The 23,443-nt window shown below is 40.8% G+C and overlaps 1 protein-coding gene across 3 annotated transcripts in view; it reads left to right on the top strand.

Annotated features, from left to right (window-relative positions):
- CLPB (caseinolytic mitochondrial matrix peptidase chaperone subunit B) overlaps window positions 1–23,443 on the top strand; it is a 201,286-nt gene that overhangs the window by 109,792 nt on the left and 68,051 nt on the right. For all 3 annotated transcript variants that reach the window (XM_044668108.1, XM_044668109.1, XM_044668110.1), the window contains one exon: window positions 2,244–2,372. In XM_044668108.1, coding sequence (XP_044524043.1) covers window positions 2,244–2,372 — 129 coding nt within the window. The remainder of the gene's footprint in view (window positions 1–2,243; window positions 2,373–23,443) is intronic.

The raw sequence follows: 23,443 nt of genomic DNA, 5'->3' as shown, positions 1-23,443 counted from the left end.
TCATTAAATCCCTACTTTGTGCAAAATCCCAAACTGGTAAAAATAAGATAGATAATGCAAGTACCAAAATATAGTACAAGATAAAATGGGATAGGGGTGAAATACCCGAGGTTTACACAAAGGACAGGATGGACAGAAGAATGGAAACTGCCTCTGAGGATTGGTAGAAAGAAGTAGAGATAACCTTAGAAGAGAAGACTTAAGGAAGACAGATAACTGTCTTCAGATAGACAAAAGGCTGTCACCTGGAAAAAGGGATTAATCCTGTTTTTTTCCCTGATGAAAAATCTACTAGCACTAAGTAGAATTTGAGAGAGACCAATTTGGTGTTCAAATAAAGAAAACTTACTAAACTTCAGAAGAGGTTGCTTCTGGTTAAAGTACACCTCCCATCATGGGAGGTCTTCAAGAAGAGGCTGATAGCACTTGGTAGTAGTGGTCATATAGCAATTGATTCCTGCTTCAGTGCAGATCGAGCTAGAATATACCTCTAACGTCCCTTCTAGCCCTGAGATTCATTGATTTCTATCTGCTGGAGTTCAGTGAGCTATTGTAGTTAAGGAAAACTTAGAGGAGATGAGACTTTTCTTGAACCCTAAAGGATATAGGATTTTACATGGCCTGAGCATAAAATAAAATGCATAGGATTATAGAAGAAGTCAGTTATATTGAAATAGAAAAAAAGTTTTAATTCATGAGCCTCCTGAAATCTGGGGTTGTGGACACTAAATTCCAAATCCTTAATAATCAATTCTTTTGAGAGGAAGAGAGGATTGTTGATTCTTGAAAGAAACTAGAGATACTGTAATAGATTTTTCTACAAGTGGCAGTGCAATGATCCAGGACAATCCAGTGGAACTTGTGAGAAAGAATGTTATCCACATCCAGAGAAAGAACTGTGGGAGTAGAAATGCAGAAGAAAAAATATGATCGATCACAGGATTCAATGGGGATATGATTGGGGTATTGGCATTAAAAGATCACTCTATTGCAAATATGAATAATATATAAATAAGTTTTGAACGATGCTACATGTATAACCCAGTGGAATTGCTTGTCAGCTCAGGGAGGGGAGGCAGAAGAAGAGGGAGAAAAATCATGAGTCATGTGACCATGGAAAAATATTCTAAATAAATTATTTTTTAAAAAAAGAAAGAAATTAGACATACTGAGGAATGGTGGTACATCCAAGGCTTTGGGCACAAAAGATAGAGAGATGGAGAATATAGCCAAGTAATAGTAAGAAGTAGTATGTATGGAGAGGAATAATATGTAATAAGATTAGGAAAGTAGCAGGGGACCAGGTTTTGAAAAAACTTCAAATGCCAAACAAAGGATTTTATTTTTGATTATGGGGTAGTAAGGAGCCACTAAATTGATCACTTGGTTTGTCGAATTAGGATAATTGATTTGATCAAACTTTCACTTTGGCTGCTATATAGAGGGTACTTGGAAGATGAAGTAGAGAAAGCCCAAATAGGAAGCTATTGCAATCGTCCAGGCATGAGTTGATATTGATCCAGACTAGAATGGAGGCTGAGAGTACAGAAGAAGGAACCTATGCCAAAGATATAGAGGTAGAAAAAACAGGATTTCATACTAGTTAATAATACTAGTTAATTGGATAAGTGGGATAAAAGAGTTAATGAAGAATGAAGGGTGACACTAAATCACTGAGAATGGAAGGATGGAGACATCCTGGGGATGACCAGCAGTTCCACCAGTTTGGGGAGCAAGATAATAAATTCAAATACCATGTCAATCACATATGCTAGATTTCCTTTCTAGACAGAGAAATGGAAATGCCAGGCTCGTTGCAAAATATTTGGCTGGAGAAAATGTGGTATGGAAGAATATAATGTCACCACACAAAACAATTGAAGTAAAGGGGAAAAACAAGCCTCCAGAAAGTGATGAGATCAACTGAGCCTGTATCATTCTTAAAAACATTTTTAGAAGAAATTAGGGCAACAAATAAATGTGAGGCAAAATAGATCTGCTAGCATTCCTTTAACAGTCTTTGAAGAGCTAGTATGGCATAGTCCCTGGAAGGTTTTGAATAAAATTCTTTGTATTTGTGTGCCCTCGAGCAAAAAAAAAAAAAAAGTTTTCAACATTCCTGTTTTAATTTCTTCAACTAGTAAAACATAGGTTGACAACGCTAGATGATCTCAAGTCCTCATCCAGTTTTAAATCCTAAGCACCTTAATTGAATTGTTTGTTTCTCTCCGTTTTCCTGGTAGTCCTGGTGACCCGAGAAGACGACTTCAACAATAGACTGAACAATCGGGCCAGCTTCAGGGGCTGTACAGCCTTGCATTATGCTGCCCTTGCTGATGATTACCGCACTGTAAAGGAGCTGGTGGACGGAGGTAAGAAGGCCTAAAATAGGTATAGAATGAAGTAAGGGAAGAGCCAATTCTGCCTTTTCATTACAAAGTCCCTTGCTTCCCCCCTGGACTTCCCTAAGGACCAAGGCCAAAACTATTAAAGAAACAAAAGGCCCAAATCTATGTGCTTAAGATATTTAATTACAATATTTTTTGGCTTATGGCATTTGATTCTAATGAGGCCTCCAGTTAATTAAGCTTGGGTTTGCCCAGACTCTCATTTCTCGCTCTGACTTTAATTTTTTATTTCCCTGATTTGTCTTGTACCAAGACAAACAGAGAACAGACATCTAGCATGGGGGACACAGATCATTGGGGAACAAGAAGGATGAAGCGTTTTCAATATGATGATCAAGACTAGAATACTTTGTACACAAAGGCATTCTTTCTCATCTAGTCTCATTAGACTTATATGAAAACCCTGCCCATGGAGCAGAATAGGGATTGCCACCCTCCTTTTACAGAAAAAGAGACCAAATTTCAGAGAAGAAAAGTGTATTGCCCAAAGTTACACAGCTAGTAAATGGTGGAGTTTGGATCAAACCAATCTTGATTTCCAATCCTGTGCTCTTTATACTATACTGTCTCAGAATAGGGAACAGTGGGACACACTTTGAAACTCAGCCCCTCCTTCCACCTTTTGCTTTTACTCCCAAGAAATACTCCCTTCCACTCTCACATGTTACTATCTTGGTGGCATTAACTGGTCCGCAAATACTCCCTGGGCATGTCACATCCTCTGAGAGTATTGGTAAGCTCTGAGTCTGTGACCCTAGCCGGGGCCCAGCAATAGCCATATTTCAGCAGGAAGTAATGTTCTTAACACAGAGAATCCTTGAGTACAGTTATTTTCGGCCTCTCCAGGATTCTTGTCTGTGTCTTTCTATTAATCCCCCTTAGCTGATCCACCAGCACACTCTAAAGGATTCTCTTAATATTTCATGGGTGCCACTGCAGCCTGCCCATTTGCTATCTATTCTTCACTGTACTTACATGGCCAGCCCACTTTCTTTCTCATTGGCTTTGACCTTCATGGTGTCTTACACCATTTCTTGTGCACAGGCATACTGGTAACCAGAAGAATTATTATATTAATAAGAATACCTCTCAGGGGTAGCTAAGTGGCTCAGTGGATTGAGAGCCAGGCATAGAGACTGGAAGTCCTGGGTTCAGATTTGGCCTCAGACACTTCCTAAGCTATTTAAGCCTGGCTAAGTCACTTAACCCCCACTGCCTAGCCCTTACCACTCTTCTGCCTTAGAACCAGTACACATTATTGATTCTAAGATATGGAAGGTAACAGTTTTTAATAGCAATATCATCTTTCATTTCTAGAGCATAAAGGTTCATAGAGTACTTTATGAACAGCTACCTTGTGAAGTAGATCTCATTATCCCCATTTTGCAAATGAAAAAAATTGAGGCTCACTGAGGAGAAATAAGTGGCGCAAGGCACATAAGAATGGCCACATTCTCAAAGAGCTTTTCCATTACAAAAGACTTCACCATCCATGACCTCACTTAATCATTACAGCATGCTTAGAAGGGAAGTAGACTAGGGATTTTACATTTTACAGATGAAGGAACAGAAAACTCAGAAAGATGGGCCAATTTACTTCTGATCACACAACTATTTGGGTGACCTTAGAACTGGAAGCAGCATATCCTAGCTCCATGTCTAGCATTCTCTCCACCACTGAGCCACTTCCTTAGCTTTTCATGGAAACAAATGGCATCACATTCCAAAGGACTTGAATTTTAATTTTATTTTTAAAGGTCAGTATAAGATGAGAAGGAGACACACCTGGCTACACAGCAGATGTACAAAAGTGACTTAATTGTTCATATTCTTTGATCTGTCAATGCCACTCTTGGGCAGAGATTCCAGTGAGGCCAAAGATGGGGAAAGGAGGCCCCACATATACCTAAATAACCATTGAGCCACTTTTTATGGTAGCATTCAACTGGAAGCAAACTCAGTGCCCATCAGTTAGGGAATAGCCAAACAAATATTGGTGTGTGAATATAATGGAATAATATTGCATTCTAAAAAACAGTGAATTGTAAGGAGTTTGAAAAGAAACTTGAGGAGTTATTTGATACAGAACTAAGGAAGCAAAACCAAGAAAACAACCCCAATGTGACAAAGAAAAAATTTTTAACTAAGTAAAGGAAAGCAACCCTAAAAGACATCAGAATTCAGATCTGTTCATCATAACATCGATGTTAAAACATTCCTCTCCTCAGTGGAAAGGTGGCAGAATCCTGGTCAGTTAAATGAAACCTATGTTGTCAGCTGTGGTAAATACCATTTTGCTTGTTGGGATATATTTCTTATAAGGGGAGGTTCCATTGATGGGGTGGGGCAGCCATTGAGCAGTGACAACTGTATCTAAAAGCATCAGCAAAAAAAAATTTTTTTTTTAATATATATGGGTTTTGGCAGACTCTTAGCCATGTGATATCTGAACTCAGGTTATATTTCATGAGGCATAACATCCAGGATTGCATGTGTTTACCACTCCACTACATGTTCTACCATAATTCAGTAGCATCAGAATACAGTGTTGAGTTCTGAGTATCACTTTTTTTTTTTAAACCCTCGCCTTCTGTCTTAGATTCAATGCTATGTATTGGTTCTAAGACAGAAGAGCAATAAGGGTTAGACAATGGGAGATAAGTGGCTTGCTCAGAGTCACACAGCTAGGAAGTGTCTGAGGCCAAATTTGAACCCTTGGGTATAGCATTTTAAGGACACTGAATAGTGTCCAGAACAGAGAGGCCAGGATGGTAAAAGGGTCTTGAGCTGATATTACATGAGACTGTCTTACTGAAGGAACTAAGGCTATTTATCCCTTAGAAGTATATAGATTTAGGGAAGCTATGATAGCTGCATTCAAGTATTTGAAGAAGATGGAATAGACTTATTCTGTTTGACTCCAGAGGGTAGAGCTAGAAGAAATAGGTAGAAATCAGAAAAAGGTAAGTGTGGACTTGGTATAAGGAGAAACTTTCTGACTCAGATCTCCATGTTAAGGGCTACCTTAGGAGATGGTGGATTTCCCTTTATGGGAGCTATTATTTAATAGCTGGGTGATCCTTATAGGAAGAGAAATTATTTATCAGATGTAAGTTGGACTAGAGAGAACAACCCTGAAATTTCTGATCCTGAGAAGCCCTTCAGTGAGAGGAGAAAGGGGAAAGGAGTAAGCTGTACAAAAGCCAGGAATGCCTGAAAATGGTTCCTACCTACTAAATAGGCATCCTTGATAAGGGAAGATTGAGCTTCAAAGAAAATCTTACTCTGGCTAGTGACCAGTGAGTATTCTGACTTATTCATTATTTACCCTGTAGACCAAGTCAGGAGGCAAGATGACTTGTCTATCTGGTCCCATTTTATAAAAGGAAACAAGTTATTCTCTCCCCCAAAGACTTTTGGGAATAATACTCAGCACAGAACTTGGTACACAAGAGGCATTGTCAGTGGAACTGTGCCCTTCCTGCCTCTCTTTTCTGCTAGCAGGTTGTTCCTGCTTGTTTAACAGGAACAACCAAGGCCTCCCTGCTAGAGGACAGATGGGGGGTGGGGGAGGCCTCCCTTCTCCCCTCCCGTGACTTCAGAATAGGGAGTACAAAAGTATTGTCTTTCCTATCACCTGTAGTAGCTTGGGCCTCTTGGTCACTGGAAGTTCTAAGCCTGTGATTTCAGAGATCATCCATCTAGTGCAATCAGTACTTGAACAGGAAGCCCAAACACAACATCCTCAACAGGTGGTCTTTCCCCTTGAAAGTCCTAACTTGGGGATGGGAAACTGCAGTCTTCCAGTCCCTGGCACTGTCCCTGAGGGATGCACATCCCTGGTCCAGCTCACATCTCAGGCCACTCCAAATAGAGCAGATGTGCCAATTCAGAGAGTACTTTGGCCCAGCCTTAGTATCCATAAAAGCTGATTGAGTCCCTCCCAAAGGCAGGTGCTAGAAAAGTGTCTCAGAGCTGTATTGTTCTTGCCTTTTTGTTTTGTGGGAAGTTTTCAGGAAGGGCTTTTGTGGGTGAGAGACACCATAGCCCCTTTCTGCTCATTGATGCACCCCTATTCCCCTGAGCCTCATGCTTCATCCCCTTTCATATTTTCTCTTCTGTCCCCTCTATTCCCCCCTCCCCTTCACAGTATCTCCTATAACTGCCTGGAAGTTGGTTCTGAAAGAGAACCTGCTCCCCTGGGCTGAGATCGAACACCTTTAAAGTAGTTCAGCCACGGTATCCTTTGTAAAGCAGCTTCCCTGCCGGGGCTAGTCCCATTGACCCAAGCCAGGGATATGCTTCCTGTCTGCTGACATGGAACAGATGCCCCCCAGCCCACTAGCCCCCTGCCCTTTCCACTTCCCCCCACCTGCTTTCTTCCAGAGTGTCCATTTACACACACACACACACACACACACACACACACACACACACACACCGCCCCTCCCTTACTCCCAGCCTCGGGCCAAAGCCATTAACGATCTAGCTCTCTCCCTCCCACCCCCTTCCACCTCAGACAAGTGGCCATCAGTCAGAATAGGCAGGGCCACCAGTAGCCAACCTCTCCACCCTGACCCCTGCCCTCCTTGACCCTTCAGGCCTTGCCTCATGTTTAAGAGAGAGGCCCTTTTCTTATTCCCTTATCCCTTAGGATGTTGCTGCCAGTAATCATTCCAGATTTAGCTTGGACTTTTGGAACTATATTATTTGGAACTGTCTTAGAATCATATATAATCTTAGACCTGAAAAAGGATGTTAGAAGTCATTTAGTCCAGAAACTAATCTTTCATCATCATCATCCATTCCTAGAATTCTAGAACTATAAGGATCCTCTGAGGACATCTGGTCCAATCACACCATTGTATACATCCCATCAGTAGCATATACCTGACAGGTTTTGAAAAGGAATGTGGACTAGTGGAATAATCAATGGATTTTGAGTCAGGAAATCTGAGTTCCTGATTCTGCTATTTAGTACATGTTTAACTCTGGGTAAGTCACTTAACTTTCCTGAGCCTCAGTTTTCTCCTCTGTAAAATGAGGAAAGTGAACTAAATGCTTTCTATGGTTCTTTTCCAACTCCAAAGCCTTTAGAAATCTGAGTCACAGAATCAGTAACTAAATCGTCAGCAAACCTTTTGTTGCCCACTGCCATGCACAGATTTAGTCACATCCCAGCTCTGCTCAAAACTAATCATTCCCTTTTGCTCACTGAGGTAAGTCCCAACACCTGATTGACATTCAGAGCCTTCCACAATCTAGCAACTCCCTGCCTTTCCAGTATTATTTCACTCACAGTATTATTTAATAAACAAAATTCTTTGTTTAACTCATGCTAATGCATTTACATACTATTATATATTGTATTTTCCCAATTTGTGTTTTATCTATCTTCCAGACAAATCCCTTTTGGACAAGAGCCAGATTTTATCTAGATTCTTGGACTTGAAGCACCAAAAACAGTGTTTTGCATAAAGTAGGCTCTTAATAAGTATCTGATTGTAATTGAAGTGCTTTTTTTTCAATATCCTGTGCTGCTGAAGATGAAACAAGGAGAAATAGAATCATAGGTTTTAGAGACAGCAGGGAACTTATTTTATAGAGCAAGAAACAGCTAAGAAGCCAGTATCACTAGATCTCAGAGTATATAGAAGAGAGTATGATTGGTATGCCTATTGTCTAATCTCCTCAAAATCTTTCTGAAGCTAATTTATACCCATTTTGAAGTCATCCTTGATCAGAGTATGGACATTCTAGTCAACAAATGCCTGTTGAACACCTACCATGTGCAAAGCAATGTGCTTAAAAAAACAAAAACAGAATTGTCCCTGCTCTGATGTAGTTTACATTCTACTTTGGGGAAGTAATATATATAAGCTAAGTATATATAAAATATTTCAGGCTCAAAAAAAATTTTTTCCAGGCTTGGGTGGACAGCTTATAAAAAAGCACTGACAGTTATCAAATCAGTGATGTGAAGTTGAAAGAGGACTCTAAAGCCATCTAGTTTTTACATATGAGGCACCTGAGGCCCAAAGCAGTTAAATCAACTACCCTCTGCTTGGTGTTCAAAACCCTTCATGATGTAGACTCCTATTTTTCCAGTGTTCTTACACCTAATACCCTCCATATATTCTCAGACCAGTAACACCAGCCTCCTAGATATTCCATGAATAAACTCTTCATCTCTTGGCATCTTCTCTGGCTTGTCCTTAATGTCTGAAGAGACTCTCCACCTGTTGGCTTCCCTTGACTTCCTCAAGTCCCAGCCAAAATTCTACCTGCTACAGTAAACTTTTCCCAGTCCCTCTTAATTCTAGTGCCTTCTCTTTGTGGCTCATTTATTATTGGTCACTAATTATTATTAGTAAAGGCACAATATCCTGAGGGAGGAGAGTGGCAAACTCTATAGGAGGGACACTGTTTTTCTTCAAACTTCCCAACAACTAGAACTCTCCAAAAATGGAATGGGCTGCCTTGGGAGATGATGGGTTCCCCCTCCTTGGAAGTCTTCAAGGTGAGACTGGCTGATCCTTTTCTGGCTTGGATGCAGTGGGGATTCCTTCTATGTATGAGTTTGAATGATATGGCTTCTTCAGATTCTATGAGTCTCTATTTCAAGGTTGTGTCAAGGAAGTTGTAAAGTTATAGGTGTTAAAAGGAATGAAAGGCCCTTGATATCTTTATTTATTTATGTATGTGTGTGTGTGTGTGTGTGTGTATAACTTTATATATATATATATATATATATATATAAAAAGTTAAAGGTGTTAAAAGGAATGAAAGACCCTTGAGATATATATATATATCAATCTTCCTCTAGATCTTGGAGGATGGATGGTATGTAGATCTCAGAGATAGTATGAATGGAGGAAGGACCAGGTGCCCAAGGTCTAAGCTGACTATAGTTCGTGAGGGAGGAAACACATACTCCTCTCACAATAGCTATGTATGTAATCTATGCTTCTCCTCCCTGACAGGCTTGATTGATTAAGCCTGTCAGTTGCTTCCTTCTAACAGTTGCCGTGATTGGGACCATGAGAGGTTAGGTAGATGGTTAACTTCACTAGGCCCAACCTGAGGTTGGATTAGTTGTTGATAAGGCTATTGATTGGCTATTGGAAACGTTGTTATCTGACTGTGTATTTATTCTCCCCTTCCCAAGGGCTTTGGTAGGATAACTGTTCAGGAAAGGTACTTGTTGATAAATCACTGTATTAACTATTAATAGAAAGGAGAAAACAAGTTAATAGGTTTGAGGATCTGGGAACGCTGTGGCTATTTGTTTGGCTATTAAGCTAATTGTTGATCAAGTCTGGAGATTGCTAGCCTGGTAGAAGCTGGAGGTCTTCACCCTCTCACTAACTCTGACCTGACCTGGCCACAGCCAAGCCAGAGATTAGGGAAGGCTATTGATGCTGATGTTGATAGATGATCTCTATACTCTCTCAGCTCTACTATCAATGGTGTTGATTGATCACTAGCTCTCAGTCAGGTACAGGTTACAGGTTTCAGGCCTATCCCTTCTTCCACCCTTCACCTCCCTCTGTCCTAGTTCTTGCTCCAAGAGAAGCCAGCTCAAATCTGAGCTCTGAGCTCTCAACTGTTGTTCCTTGGGGGTATTTATAGGGTGGAGCCAACCGATTTTTTGCCCCTGGCTCACTGCACCTGGGAACATTCCAAATTCTCAACTGCCAGCCCTGTCAGTCAAGGTGGCATCCATCTTGTCCCAGATAATGATTTTAACGTAGGAAATAAACAGGAGGCTCTAGACAAAACTCATTGCTTTATGTGAAGAGTAAAAACTTAGATTTACAGACTCAATTACCTGGAAAGTGATAACTAATTGAGAAGTTGAGATATATAGTTTGTTGTCTCTCCCTTTAGAATGGGAGTTCATTGGGAGCATGAACCATTTTTTATCTTTCTTTGTATCCCTAATATGCTGCATATAGTGGACACTTAAAGACTTTGTGACTGACTGATCAAAGTCACCTGGATAAAATGTCTTTGAACCTAGGACCTTGAACCCCACATCTCATTGCACCATACTGCTTCCTGAAGCAAGAGAAGGGGACAGACAAATTATATTTATAGGTGGGGAATTTGAGTCCCAAAGCAGTTTAAATGACTTGCCCAAGTCACACAGGTACTAAGTGGGGGAGATATGATTCAGATCTCACTTCTCTGAAATCTAGCACTCATTTTCCAAACTCAGAAACTCCTTAATGTTGGGCAGATTCTCTGAAGGATTTGCCAGAAAACATGAGCAAGCTAATAACATCCTTTGAAGAACTGAGAAGAATCTCTTCAGCATACCTGAGGCTCTCTTACACTGTTAGGGGTAATTAAATCTCTACTCCTCAACCCCACAGTTCCTCTGGCTATGAATATTGTGCTCTTCATATTATGCAACACTGCCTTTTCTTCTCATTGTCCCCCACCTGCCTTCTCTAAGTTCTTGACACCTTCCTCCTCAGCTCACCACCCCAGCCCCTTCACTTGGGACTGAAACCCAACCTTAGCATCCCTTGAACTTCTTGTTTGGCTTTCTTCCCACCTACCTTCCACTAGGATCCCTCTTCCTCTTTAATCTCAATTCCCTACCCTTTTTATCTAGGAGAGAAGCTCCTTCTTAGTTCTGACTTCCTTCACTTAATAAGCTGACAGTTTGCTGTCAGGACATTACCCTTGACCCCAAACTCAGTTTTCTTTCTAACATTCCCCTTGACTGGCTATCCTCCCAAAAGATGCTGAAGGAAATGCATCCTACCTCCACTAAAACCTCAGATTTTCTGACTTTTACTAGCAGAATGATAGGGCAGAAAGACAGTTGAACTGAAACCAAGCCTGAATTTCGATCTGGATTCTGCATATGACTCACTATATATAATCTTGGGCAAATCTCTTTTCTCTTGACCTTACTTAGTGTTCTCTTCTGCTGAATAAAGGGTTTCACTAAATGTTCCTCAGGTTTCTTTCCAGCTCTGATTTTTATAATCTTGACATTTTGTTATTAGCACTGTTGTCAAGCTTCTCAATTAGTCATCACCTTCCAGTTAATTGAGTTTGTAAATCCAAGTTTTTACATTTCACATAAAGCAGTGAGCTTTGTCTACAGCCTCCTGCTTATTTCCTATAACTACAATTTCCTTGACATGTACTAGTTCTACTCTTCAGGGCTAAAGCTGAATATCTGTTTTCTCTGCTGTATGACAACCTCAACCTTGAAATAGAGACTCATAGAATTTGAAAAGAGGCCAACTCATTCAAACCCATTCATGAAAGGAATCCTCACTGCATCCAAGCCAGAAAAGGGTCATCCAGTCTCTCCTTGAAGACCTCCAAGGAGGGAAAACCCACCATCTCTCAAGGCAGCCCATTCCACTCTTGAAAAGTCCTAGTTGTTAGGAAGTTTGAAGAAAAGCAGTGTCCCTCCTATCAAGTCTGCCACCGTCCTTACTTACGGGGGTCAGCAACGTATGGCTCTTTCTGCAGGAGCCATAAAGTCAAATTTTTTGTTTTCAGGCGCTGTTACAGGAGCACGCACTGTGAGCACTGTACGGCTCTCACGAAATTACATTTTAAAAAATGTGGCATTTATGGCTCTCACGGCCAAAAAGGTTGCCGACCACTGCTTACTCAGGATATCGTGCCTCTACTAATGCAGCCTGAGATTACATTAGCTTTTCGGCTGGTAGGTCTTGGCTGACTTTTTTTTTTCACTTGCTGTCCAGCGACACCCCCAGATCTTTTGCACACACACTTATTAAAATAAAGGGGAAGGTGGGGCAGCTGAGTAGCTCAGTGGATTGAGAGTCAGGCCTAGAGACGGGAGGTCCTAGGTTCAAATCTGGCCTCAGACACTTCCCAGCTATGATGTGACCCTGGGCAAGTCACTTGAACCCCCATTGCCTACCGTTATCACTCTTCTGCCTAGAAGCCAATACATAGAAGTTAAGGGTTTAAAATTAAAAAAAAATTAGAATTAAAATAAAGGGAAAGGGAACAAGCTTTTATTAAGCTCCTATTTTCTCATTTAATCCTCACAACAACCCTGGAAAGTAGCCTTGTTTTACAATTGAGAAAACTAAGGCAAATAGGTTAAGTGATTTGCCTGGGATCACACAGTCAGTAAATATATACGGCTGAATTTGGACTCAGGTCTTCCTGCTCCAGGCTTATCCCCCTTCTCATCCAGTGTACCCTCTAACTGACTCTGGTTCTGAATTACATGAAATATGAATAAATATCAGATTATATAATACAGGTAGTAAATGTACAACCACTGGGAAAGAGATCCCTAAGACTAGAGTAGTTAAAATAGGTTTCCTGGAAGAGGAGAGACTCAAAGGCTTTGTAATATTTTTGAGATCTGGAGTCATAGGAGAGGGCATTCCAGATGGGGGAATGATTCAAATAAAGCCCAAAAGTCCAGAATGGGTCCATTTTGGTGATGGAATCATGAAGAGATAGGCTTATATGGAACTCAATCCTCATGTCCTCCATAAACCCTTTCTGATAACTGGGTTTAAGCTTTATTATACGAGAGGTGTCTAATGGGTTTGATCTGAGTTTTGTCTTAATTTGCATATTTGGTAAGTAGAGATATTTTTCTGTTTTATTCCTATTGTAGCATTTTGTACATAGCTTCACATATTACTTTATATTCTTCACATGTTATCACCTCATTACATTATATATCACAATTTGTTCAGCCATTCTCCAATAGTTGGAGATGAAGTTTGTTTCCCATTTTTTTGCAATTACAGTTGATACTGCTATTTAATATTTCCTCACAGATGCAGTATTGGAATTACAGGACCAAGGATGTGAATTTTCTTACATAATTTCATGCCCCTTTCCCATGAGTATCCTACCTACTCACACACAACCACCTGATACCCAGACACCCAGTTTCCACAGTCCTTTAACGACCCTTAAGTAGTCTTCAAAGGAAGTAGCTCTGACTTCCTGAGCATATGTCTGGCATGAGCTCACTGCCACCAGCCAAAGGCACCTAGAGGCCAGACAGGCCCCCTTTCTGGGTGACAGTGCCTGCCAGCTCTTCTCTCCCTCCCAGAAGACTTGGGAAAGGGCTTGAATGCTGGCCTGCATGTTGATAATAGCTCACATTTCTAGACCACTTAAAAAATTTCCAAAGCCCTTTCCTCATAATAATCTGCTGTAGTGAAACAATTTAAGTAACATAGCCTGCTGGCTAGAGCACTGATTGGCTCCAGAAAGGCCTGGAATCAGATTCTGCTGCAAACTCATTCTGGGAATTTAGACAAATCACTTCAACTGTTTGAATCTCAGTTTCCTCATCTGTAAAATAAGATTAATAAAACACGTAGCACTGACCTCCCAGGGTAGCATAAGGTTCAAGTGACGTAGATAAAGCACTGTGCAAACCTTGGAGCCCTGTTGAGATGTCACTTCTTGTTGTCATCCACATTCTCATCTTTGTCCTTAAAAAAAGGCAGAATGAAACCAGAATAGGAGATGAACTGACTTGCCCAGAGGCATGCAGCTACATAGTTTCAGATCTAAGACTCACACCCAGCTTTCCTGCCTCCTACATCCCACTGAGCCTTTTCTACTGAGCCCCACTGCCGCTAAATTCCTGAGCTTGGGCAAAATACAGTCTTCCCTCACTATACCAGCCACATCCTTGTCTCCTTTATGTCCCTAGCTGGCAGAAGATTCACTTTTTTTTTTTAATTATTTTAAACCCTTAACTTCTGTGTATTGACTTATAGGTGGAAGATTGGTATGGGTAGGCAATGGGGGTCAAGTGACTTGCCCAGGGTCACACAGCTGGAAAGTGTCTGAGGCCGGATTTGAACCTAGGACCTCCTGTCTCTAGGCCTGGCTCTCAATCCACTGAGCTACCCAGCTGCCCCTGAAGATTCACTTTAAGAAGGAGAGTACAGATTGAATTACATCTGAACAGAGAGGGCAGGACAGGACAGGAGATGATCTCTTTAAGTGGCAAAAAGTTTAGCACAAAGAGTGGGTACTGGGCTGTCAAAAGGAGAGAAAGGTGAGCCTTGAGCTAGCCCTTGAATACTGGGTATGATTTGGGACAGTGAGGCAAGGATGGCTCTAGTTCTGGAGAGGAAGAAGACATATCAGTAAGGCACAGACAGAGGCAGGAATGAGCCTGGATATTATTACAAAATGGCAGAGACTAAGGCCTGACTGGAATTGAAGAAACATACTGGGAAATAAAGAAGCTGAAAGGGAAAACCCAAAGGTCCATGAATATGAGGCTGAGGAGTCCAGAGTTTCTCTTGTGATTTGTGAAGAGCCATGGATATGGTCCAACAGACAGACTGACAAGCAACAAAGCTTGTGGTTATAGGCAAAACCATACCTGAGAGGTGACTAGAACAAGAATTTCCCATCTTCCTCATTCTTAACCCTTATTCCTCTTCGTTCTAAAGAATTAGGGAATTTCTGGGTCCCTTTTATTATAATGATCTGATCCATCTACCACCCCATGATGAATAACTCTAAGATGAAGGAACCTGCACACTTATTTTAAGATTATTCTAGGGGAAGCACTTCTTGTGGAAATAAATGGCCAGCAACAGTGGAAACTGGATAATTTACCATTCAAGGATTGTTTGTCCCTACTGTTAAAAATGATAATTAGCATTTCTATGACAATTTAAGGTTTGCAAAGCATTTTACAATATTCTTATTTTATCCTCTCAACAACCTTGGGGGGAGGTAGGTGCTATTATCCACACCACCATTTTATGGATGTAGAAATTGAGGCAGCAGAAGTTATGTGACTTGCTAAGGGTTATACAACTAGTAAATGTCTAAAGCCAGATTTAAATTCAAGTCTTCCTGACTCTTTAAGTCCCCAAGTCCCTACCATATCACTTTATCCCAGATATATACTATATAATTATACTATATCACAGTATGACTAGAACCAGTGTTCCCTGTAGGGAAAAGAGCACCTGGAACCTGGATTTATACTAAAAGGTTCTGGATTCCAATTCTATCTCTGCCTCTGATTCATTGTAATCTTGGACAATTCATTTGCCTCCTCTTCTCCCCACCCCACCCCCAAGTCAGTTTCTCTGGTGATTTTTTTTTTCCCTCCCTCAGCATAAAGATGGTAATTCACTCTGGGAGCTTGGTGAGATCACCAAATAGAGAGCAAGAAGTAAAATTATTATAATTCTATTAATTAATCTATTTCCAGAACTCCTTATAAGGCTTCTGACTTTGGACACGAGTAAATGCACTTATGTTTGACCCTAACATGTATGTCTGAATTCACACATGTTAGAGTTTTTATCAAGGAGAACAGATAACAGCCATTACTTTCCTCCTATTTTTATTCCTTAATCAAAGCAGAAGGCCATACTTAAACCATTGCTTATCCTTAAAAATAAAAGAGTAAACAGACTTATATTTATGACTTCTTATTCTTCTTCCTTGCTATAGTCCTTCCATTGGCCTAGGGCAGCCAAAACATCTGTCAGACAAGTCAGTCAGAGTGGTTGTTGTTATAGAGACAAAGCATCCAGATTGATAATTGGTGTCTTAATTGAATTAGCCAGATGTTTGGGCTTTGTGGGGCCCTGTATGTACCCCTTCCAAACTTTGTTAGATTTGAGCAGATTTGTGATTAGCATGTTTAGGGGAGTGGAGAGAACAAAGGCCGACACTCCTTACATAGAGCCCTGCCTGGGACTTAGCTCTCCCTTTTGCAGGGTATAATTACTGTTGCTAACAATAAAGCAGGCTAAGATAGGATTCAGTCTTCCGGGGCCCTCAGCCATCCCTTAATTTAACATTCTCTTCCTCCTTCAGAGTCCCACTACAAGGGAGTGTGATCAGTGAGGCAGAAGGTGGTAGCCTGCCTGCTCTCTCAGAATTCCCCTTAATATCAATGTTGGCTTCTGCAACAGAACTCAAGGACAGCCAGAGTGTGTGGAGTCCTGTCTTTCTTCCCCTAAGGCACCTAAGGACAGTAACCATGCAAACAGCCATGGCCCACTTCCTCTATACTTTTGTCTCCTTGACCTTGCCTTATGGTAATACGCCTTGGGTGAGATCAGTCTATCTGAAGTTGTCCAGCCTTCCTGCCAAGACTCCCTCCCAAGTGAAGATATATGTGTAAGTGTTCACTACTTACCATTACTTTATCCATCAGTGGAACAAATTAATTACAACTATTTTACTGAGGAGGAAACTGAGTCTCAGTTTAGATGAAGTATCTGGCTTAGCATCACACAACGATTATGGGCCAAAGCTTGGATTCTAATAAGTCTCTTGACTTGGAATCCTGTGCTACTAAACTTCCTTATTTTAGTAGTTTGAGGATCTGTGACTTTTTATTAATATTCCCTCCACCCACACACAATCCAAACCATCCATATCTAAATAGAAAGTTTTGTGAGATGCCCCAACCAAAAAATTGAATTCCCTTGCTGCCAGTCTGGAGTGTCTTCGAACCCCCACCTGGGCCAATTCTCAGAGACTAGACACATAGTCTGTCACTAGGCCTGGGTTCAAGGCCTCTACGCTTGGTTAGGGCTTGCCATTTCTTGTATTCTTCTGGCCTAGTCTTTGAGTGACCAGGGTTGTCCCCCAGGCCCCAGAGGGCTTGGTGTGAGATGCCTAAAATTTATACAGCATAACATAGTTTACAACGCTTGCTATCTTATTTTAACTCTAATGTGGGTCCATACCCCACCCCCTTCTTTTTTTTTTAACTTTACCTTCTGTTTAGATCTAAGGCAAAAGAACAGTAAGGGGGTAGGCAACTAGGGTGAAGTGGCTTGCCCAGGATCACACAGCTAGGAAGTGTCTGTGGCCAGATTTGAAGCCAAATCCTCCAGACTCCAGGCCTGGCATTGTATCCAGTATGCTGTCTACACCCCTCATTGTTCCCATTTAACTGAAGAAGAAATTAAGACCCTGAGAAAGAAAGTGACTCACAAAGTCACATGACTAATAAATTGCAAAACCAGGACTAAAACCCACATCTCCTGGTTTAGTATAGGGTCTACTAAGACCTTATTCTGTTATTCTAACACACCCTGGTCTCCTTGCTGTGTAGTCATCCGTTTCAGGTTTGCCTTAGACCCACTCCACATAGCCTAAAGGCACATGTTTACAAATTATGGGAAAATGTTGTTCAATCTGTAAGGAGGTTCTCCTTGTGTCAGTTCTCTGCAGGCTGCCTTGGGATATCTGCTTCATGTTTAATAGCAGCTATAGTAGAAAGAATGCTGAATTTTGAGTCTTAAGACCCTGGCTTTAAATCCCAGTTTCTGCCATAGGCTGTCTGTGTAACATGGGCCAGGTCACCTCTCCCTCTGGACTGAGCTTCCTTATTAGTAAATTTAAGTGGGAAAGGAGTGGGAGTTAGACCCCAAGGGCCCTTCCAGCTCAAAACCTGTAATCCAGCATTCAGTTTGATATGTTATTGCTCAGGCATCCTCCATGATTTCCCATTGCCTGAAGTTCTCCATTGCCTCCACATCTCTAGCCTTCTACTTAAGACATATAGATCTACAATAACTCTCCTGCATTTCAGAGTCCCTGGTCACAGAGGTTTCAGCATATTAATTAAATTAATAATGAATGCATTTTTTTTTGTAGCTAGGTGGCCTACAGAGTCAGAAAGACATGAATGGGAATTTTGCCTCATAATAGCTGGAAAAGTCATTTAACTTAACGTCTGCCTCAGTTTTCTTATCTGTAAAATGAGGATAATAATACCTACCTCACAGGGCTATTGCAAGTATCAAATAAGATAATAAGTATGTACTTTGCAAACTTTTAAGTGCTATTTAAATGCTAGCTATTATTATAATAATTAAATTATATTTGGGATTTTCGAAAAAAGACATATAGATCTATGAAATTTTCCATATGCACAATCTGTCCATTTATCTATGCCTTTCATCCATTTAGCTGAGTAAGACCTGCTGAGTTCTTCAGGGCCCCCCTCACCATCAAACCACCTCAAAAAGCCTTCTCTAGCTACCTCAGCACACAGTTCTCTATTTCTCTTCCAAGTTCCTATCATCCTTCATATCTGTAATGTTTATTTGGAACTTTGCATTTTTAGCTCTTAATAATTTTTCCATATGTAGACTTTGTTTCCCCTTGAGTTTCTTTCCTCAAGGAACTCATGGGGAAACAAGGTCTATACATGAAAAAATTATTAATGAATAAAAAATAGGAACTAGGGAGTAAGTAGACCTATGATTTCTCTTGTACAGGGAACTCACAATGAGGACAAGTTGGCACCTTCTCTACAACTTTGTAATCTTAAGGAGTTGCCTAGGGCACTGAGAAGTCTAGTAACATGGGCAGAGACAGAGCCAGTAAGCCAGTATGTGGTAGATTTGTTGAAATAGGACTGCTTACTCCCATTAACCTCATTCCAGGCTGAGACCTCAGAACCACACTCCCATACAGACTAGCTTGGGACCAGCACTCACCAGTACTGTTCCTCCAACCTTAACCACCTCTCATACTTACTTGCTCATACTATCCACAGATCAGCTCCTCACTCTTCAAGGTACATAGAAGAAAGAATCAGTATCTTCAAACTCAATTGCTTAAGGCTCTGAGTTAGGGCAAAACACACTCCCATATAAGAACACATTGAGGCTGCTGGCACAAGTACTCAAGCCCTTTTTCTCTCTGCCTCATGACGTTTCTTCCCTCTTCTTCATGCACACAGGCAAGTGCTTGTTCCATAGGAACTTTCAATAAAACTGTTAAACAGTCAGTTCAATCACTAGCATGAGAAAAGCCTCACTGCCAGTTTGGACAGCCTTAGCCTAACAGCTGTCCAGTTATGGGTTAATTCAAGATCTAGTGAAGGCTATATTACTGACATTGATTGATGGTGACATAAAGGCAGCACTTTAGTCATGAGTTCTTGGATCATGGATATAAAGTCCATTTTCACTCGGATCATTCTAGGACTTTGCCACCCTTCACTTTATTTACACTTTTATTCATACCTATAATTAAATTTTATTTCCTCACCTTATAAGAAAAGGGATCATTTTTCCTCTGTTTTTAGATGTCAAAGCTTAGGCCCGAGCCTCAGAAGGCAAGAGACTTCTCCAAGATTACACAGTGACCCAGGTAGGACCAGTACCCAGGTGTTCTTTTAGATCAGTCATCTTTTTTTTAGACCCTGCCTCTGACTTCCAGTAGAGACACTACTGGAGAGTCTGGAGCTCATGCCAAGAAAATATAGATTTTGTTTCACCTCCTATCACCCAGTGTTGGCCCCTCCTGCTCTATAACAAACTGCCTAGGACTCTTTCCTGGCTCATATTTACAAAAGAATGTGATAAATTCTGTATTGATCCCTCCTGTTCCACTGTAAATTTTGCAAAAGATGATTAAATAGTGCAATAGAGTCTGCAGGCATTGTGGCTCAATATGTTGTGGACCAACATATCGACCTTCACAGTCCAACGGCAGCCAGGTCTGGGCTCAGCCGCCCCTGACCAGTAATTAAAACCCTGAGAGACTGGGATTGAAAATCCAATCATATCTGTGTATCCAGCTTCCCAGCCTTCCCTCATGACGAGAGCAATAAGGTAACTGTATAAGCCCAGTTATGTCTGTGCCAAAACAGTCCCTGTAGGAGTGAGTCTTGGGCTGTCCTGCTGACTATATTACTCTTCCTTAATACCACAGGCACTCAAAATTTAGTTTATGAAGAGCCCTATCCCAGCTAAAGACATGGAGCTTTAATTTACACTTTTTTCCTCAAGGCTTATTTTGTGGCTCTATACAGCATTTTATGACCATCTCATTTGCATTTCACAAGAATCTTATGAGATAAGATGGACAGATAAGGAAACTGAGGCCTAGAGTTGCAGGAAGTGAAACAAGAAAACCAGGATTAAAAATTGTCATTTCTAATACTTGAAGATTAGCAGAGTACCTTCCTCACAACAGTTCTGTGAAGGGGGAAGCAGAGCAGAGGTGATTTTCCCTGAATTACATATGAGGAAGCCAAGGCTTAAAGGAGTTCAGTGATTTGACTAGCATCTCACCAGGTTATAAGTATCAAAACTGGGATAAAATCCAAGTCTTCTTCTTCCAAATCCACAACATCACCCCACCTTCTTGTCTTTTATCACCAGCTAGTTCCAGAGTTGCCTCATCATTGGTCTGCATTGTATATTATTGGAGGTCTGGAGTTATGACTTAATCAGATTCCTTACAAGGGTAGGTCTTTAACACAGGTTGACAGAGGGGCATTGGACTAACCCCTGCCTTGTCATTAGGCTCCAGTGAACTCCTTAGTTTTACTGAATAGGAAGATGTGTTTAATTCATTGGCCTGTTCCACTGTATCCTGGCACACTGAAAGAGGCAACATAGCATAGTCAGTAGAGTATTAACCCTGGAGTTAAGAACTGAGTTCATATCCTGCTGATGACTAACTAGCTAGATAACTTTGGGCAAATCACTCCTCCATCTCAGTTTTCCTTGCCTTTAAAATGTCCGTATCTGTATTTCCTGCCTCAATGTTGTGAAGATTTAAGGTAGCATTATATGTAAAACACTTAGAACACTTTTAAGCATTATGTCTCCTCCTTTTCTGGCTATTCTAGACTTTTTTATTCTTTGATTCATAATCCTTATACTTATTTATTCCTCCTTTAATCTGTCTTCCTCATGGAATTAGAGCTGCTATGGTACCCTTTTGAGTTCTCTTTTCTACACAATTTCTGTTATTACCTTGTAGATCTTCCTCTGATCTCCTTTTTCTGTTGTGCTTCATTCTTAGAAATAATAACTTCTGCAACTGATAAAGAGGACAGAAATATTTTCCTACATTCCTGATTGAGCAGTTTATTATTACCCTTTTGGCTTCCCGCTATAAAATGTAAATGATTCCTAAATCTTCTTCTAATTCTGAATCTTTGGTCCAAGGATGGTCCTCATCATTGTTTAATGATAGAATCTCAGTTACAAGAAATTTCAAAAGTTCCTTGAAGACCTCTAGGAAGAGCCCACTAATTCAAGAAACAGCACATCTTGGGATAGTTGTCACTGTTCTCATGTAAACTGAAACCCACCTCTGCACCTCCTATCCACTGCTCACAGTTAGGACTTCTGGGACTGAACAGAAGAAAACTAATCTTCCTTCCCACCAACAGCACTTTACATTGGTTGGAGATGGTGTCCAGGTGTCCCCCTCCTCTTCAAGCTAAATACATCCACTTCGTGAAATCTTTTTTTAAAATTCTTATTATTGTCTTATTTTTACTTATCATAGGCAGTTTTCTTTATTTAAAACAACAGCAACCTCCCTCTACCACTCCCACTGAACCTTTACTTTTCATAACACAAACATTTTTTTTAAAGCCAACCAACCCAGAAATCTTTTTACAATGTATACACTGTATTCCACATCCATAGTCCTCACCTCTCTATGAAGAGAAAAAAGGAGTGTTGGTTTCAACCTATCAGCTCTCCAGTACTAAAATTGTTTATTTCAGGTCATAATAGTTTTAAATACTTTTAAAGTATTATTTATATTATTATAGTCATCTTTTCTGTTCTCTTGGTTATGCTTTCTTCAGTCTGTATCACTTCCTATAAGTTTCCCTTTGTTTCTTTAAATTCCCTATATTTTCAATTTTTATAATATAATGTTATTCCATTATTATTAATAACCTACAGTTTGTTCAGCCATTTCCCCGATCAATAAACACCCACTTTGTTTCCAGTTTTGACCACCACAGAGGGTGCTTTGATGAATATTTTATTATATGTAATACCTTTCAGTCATTAACCTCTTTGGAATTTATGCCCAGTAGTAAGATTGCTAAATCATAAATTTCATCAATTTTCTTTCCTTTTCCCCACCCCCCCCTAATCCTTACCTTCTGTCTTAGCAATTACTCTAAGACAAAAAAGAAAGGGCTAGGTAATTAGGGTTAAGTAACTTACCCAGGGTCATACATCTAGGAAGTCTGAGGCCAGATTTGAGCTTACATTCTCCCAACTTTAGGCCTGGCATTCTATCCACTATGCCATCTAGCTGTCCCATCAGTTTTCTCCCATAAGACCAAGCTATTTTCCAAAATGGTCATACCGATTCACAGCTCCACTAACTATGTAACATAACTCTTCTCACAGGCTATCTCTTTCCATCTTTAACCGTCTTTATCAGTTTGATGGATATAAGGGAGTGATCTTTTAGAGGTGGAGTGCAGGGCCCCACCCCCACCCCCAGACCAAGTGCTTTGCCCCTCCTCCCCACATGCTGGGTGAAGAGGCAGGTGAAGTGACGAATGCCCTCAGGGAGTACAGAGAGGGGGAGGGGAATGACCCAAGTTCTCTGCCACCTGTGAGCTCCCATTGGGCTGCTGAGCAGAGGGGTGGTATGTGTGGAAAAAAAATGTTGTCAGGTACAGTGGAGAGGGGGAGAGGAGCCTGAGTCCCTCTGCCTTTCTAGTAACGAACTAGGGGGGGCAGGGTAGGTGGGGAGGACTGCCAAGCACCCACAGAGAACACACTGTGTACCATCTTTGGCACACGTGCCATAGGTTCACCATCACTGATATAAGGTAACAGCATAGAATGGTTTAAATTTGCATCTCATATTGTTAGTGATTTAAACAATCTTTAATATAGTTGTTGGTCATTTGCATTTCTGAAAACTTTGTATATTTGACCATTTTTAGAGAATAATGCTATATTTTTGTCTATCTTGGATATCAGACTTTTATCAGAGATATTTAATGCAGATTTTCCCCCCCAACTCCCCTTAAACTGTGCATGACCTGGTATTAAGACTCTAGTGTGTCAATGACCATCTTATAATGTAGCAACCAGACCAGAATGCCTCACTCCAGATATCAGAGTGGGGCACTAGCTATGTCCTGAATACTGCACCTCTGCACAGAGCCTCAGGTTACATTAGCTCTGTGGCTACCCTGTCACAACAGGTCACAACAGCATGGTGTAATAGGAAGGTTGGACTTGGAATCAGGAGGCCCTGAG

This window comes from Gracilinanus agilis, chromosome 3 (genome assembly GCF_016433145.1).
Source record: "Gracilinanus agilis isolate LMUSP501 chromosome 3, AgileGrace, whole genome shotgun sequence".
NCBI lineage: Eukaryota > Metazoa > Chordata > Mammalia > Didelphimorphia > Didelphidae > Gracilinanus > Gracilinanus agilis.
This window is presented reverse-complemented; position numbering and strand designations above follow the sequence as displayed.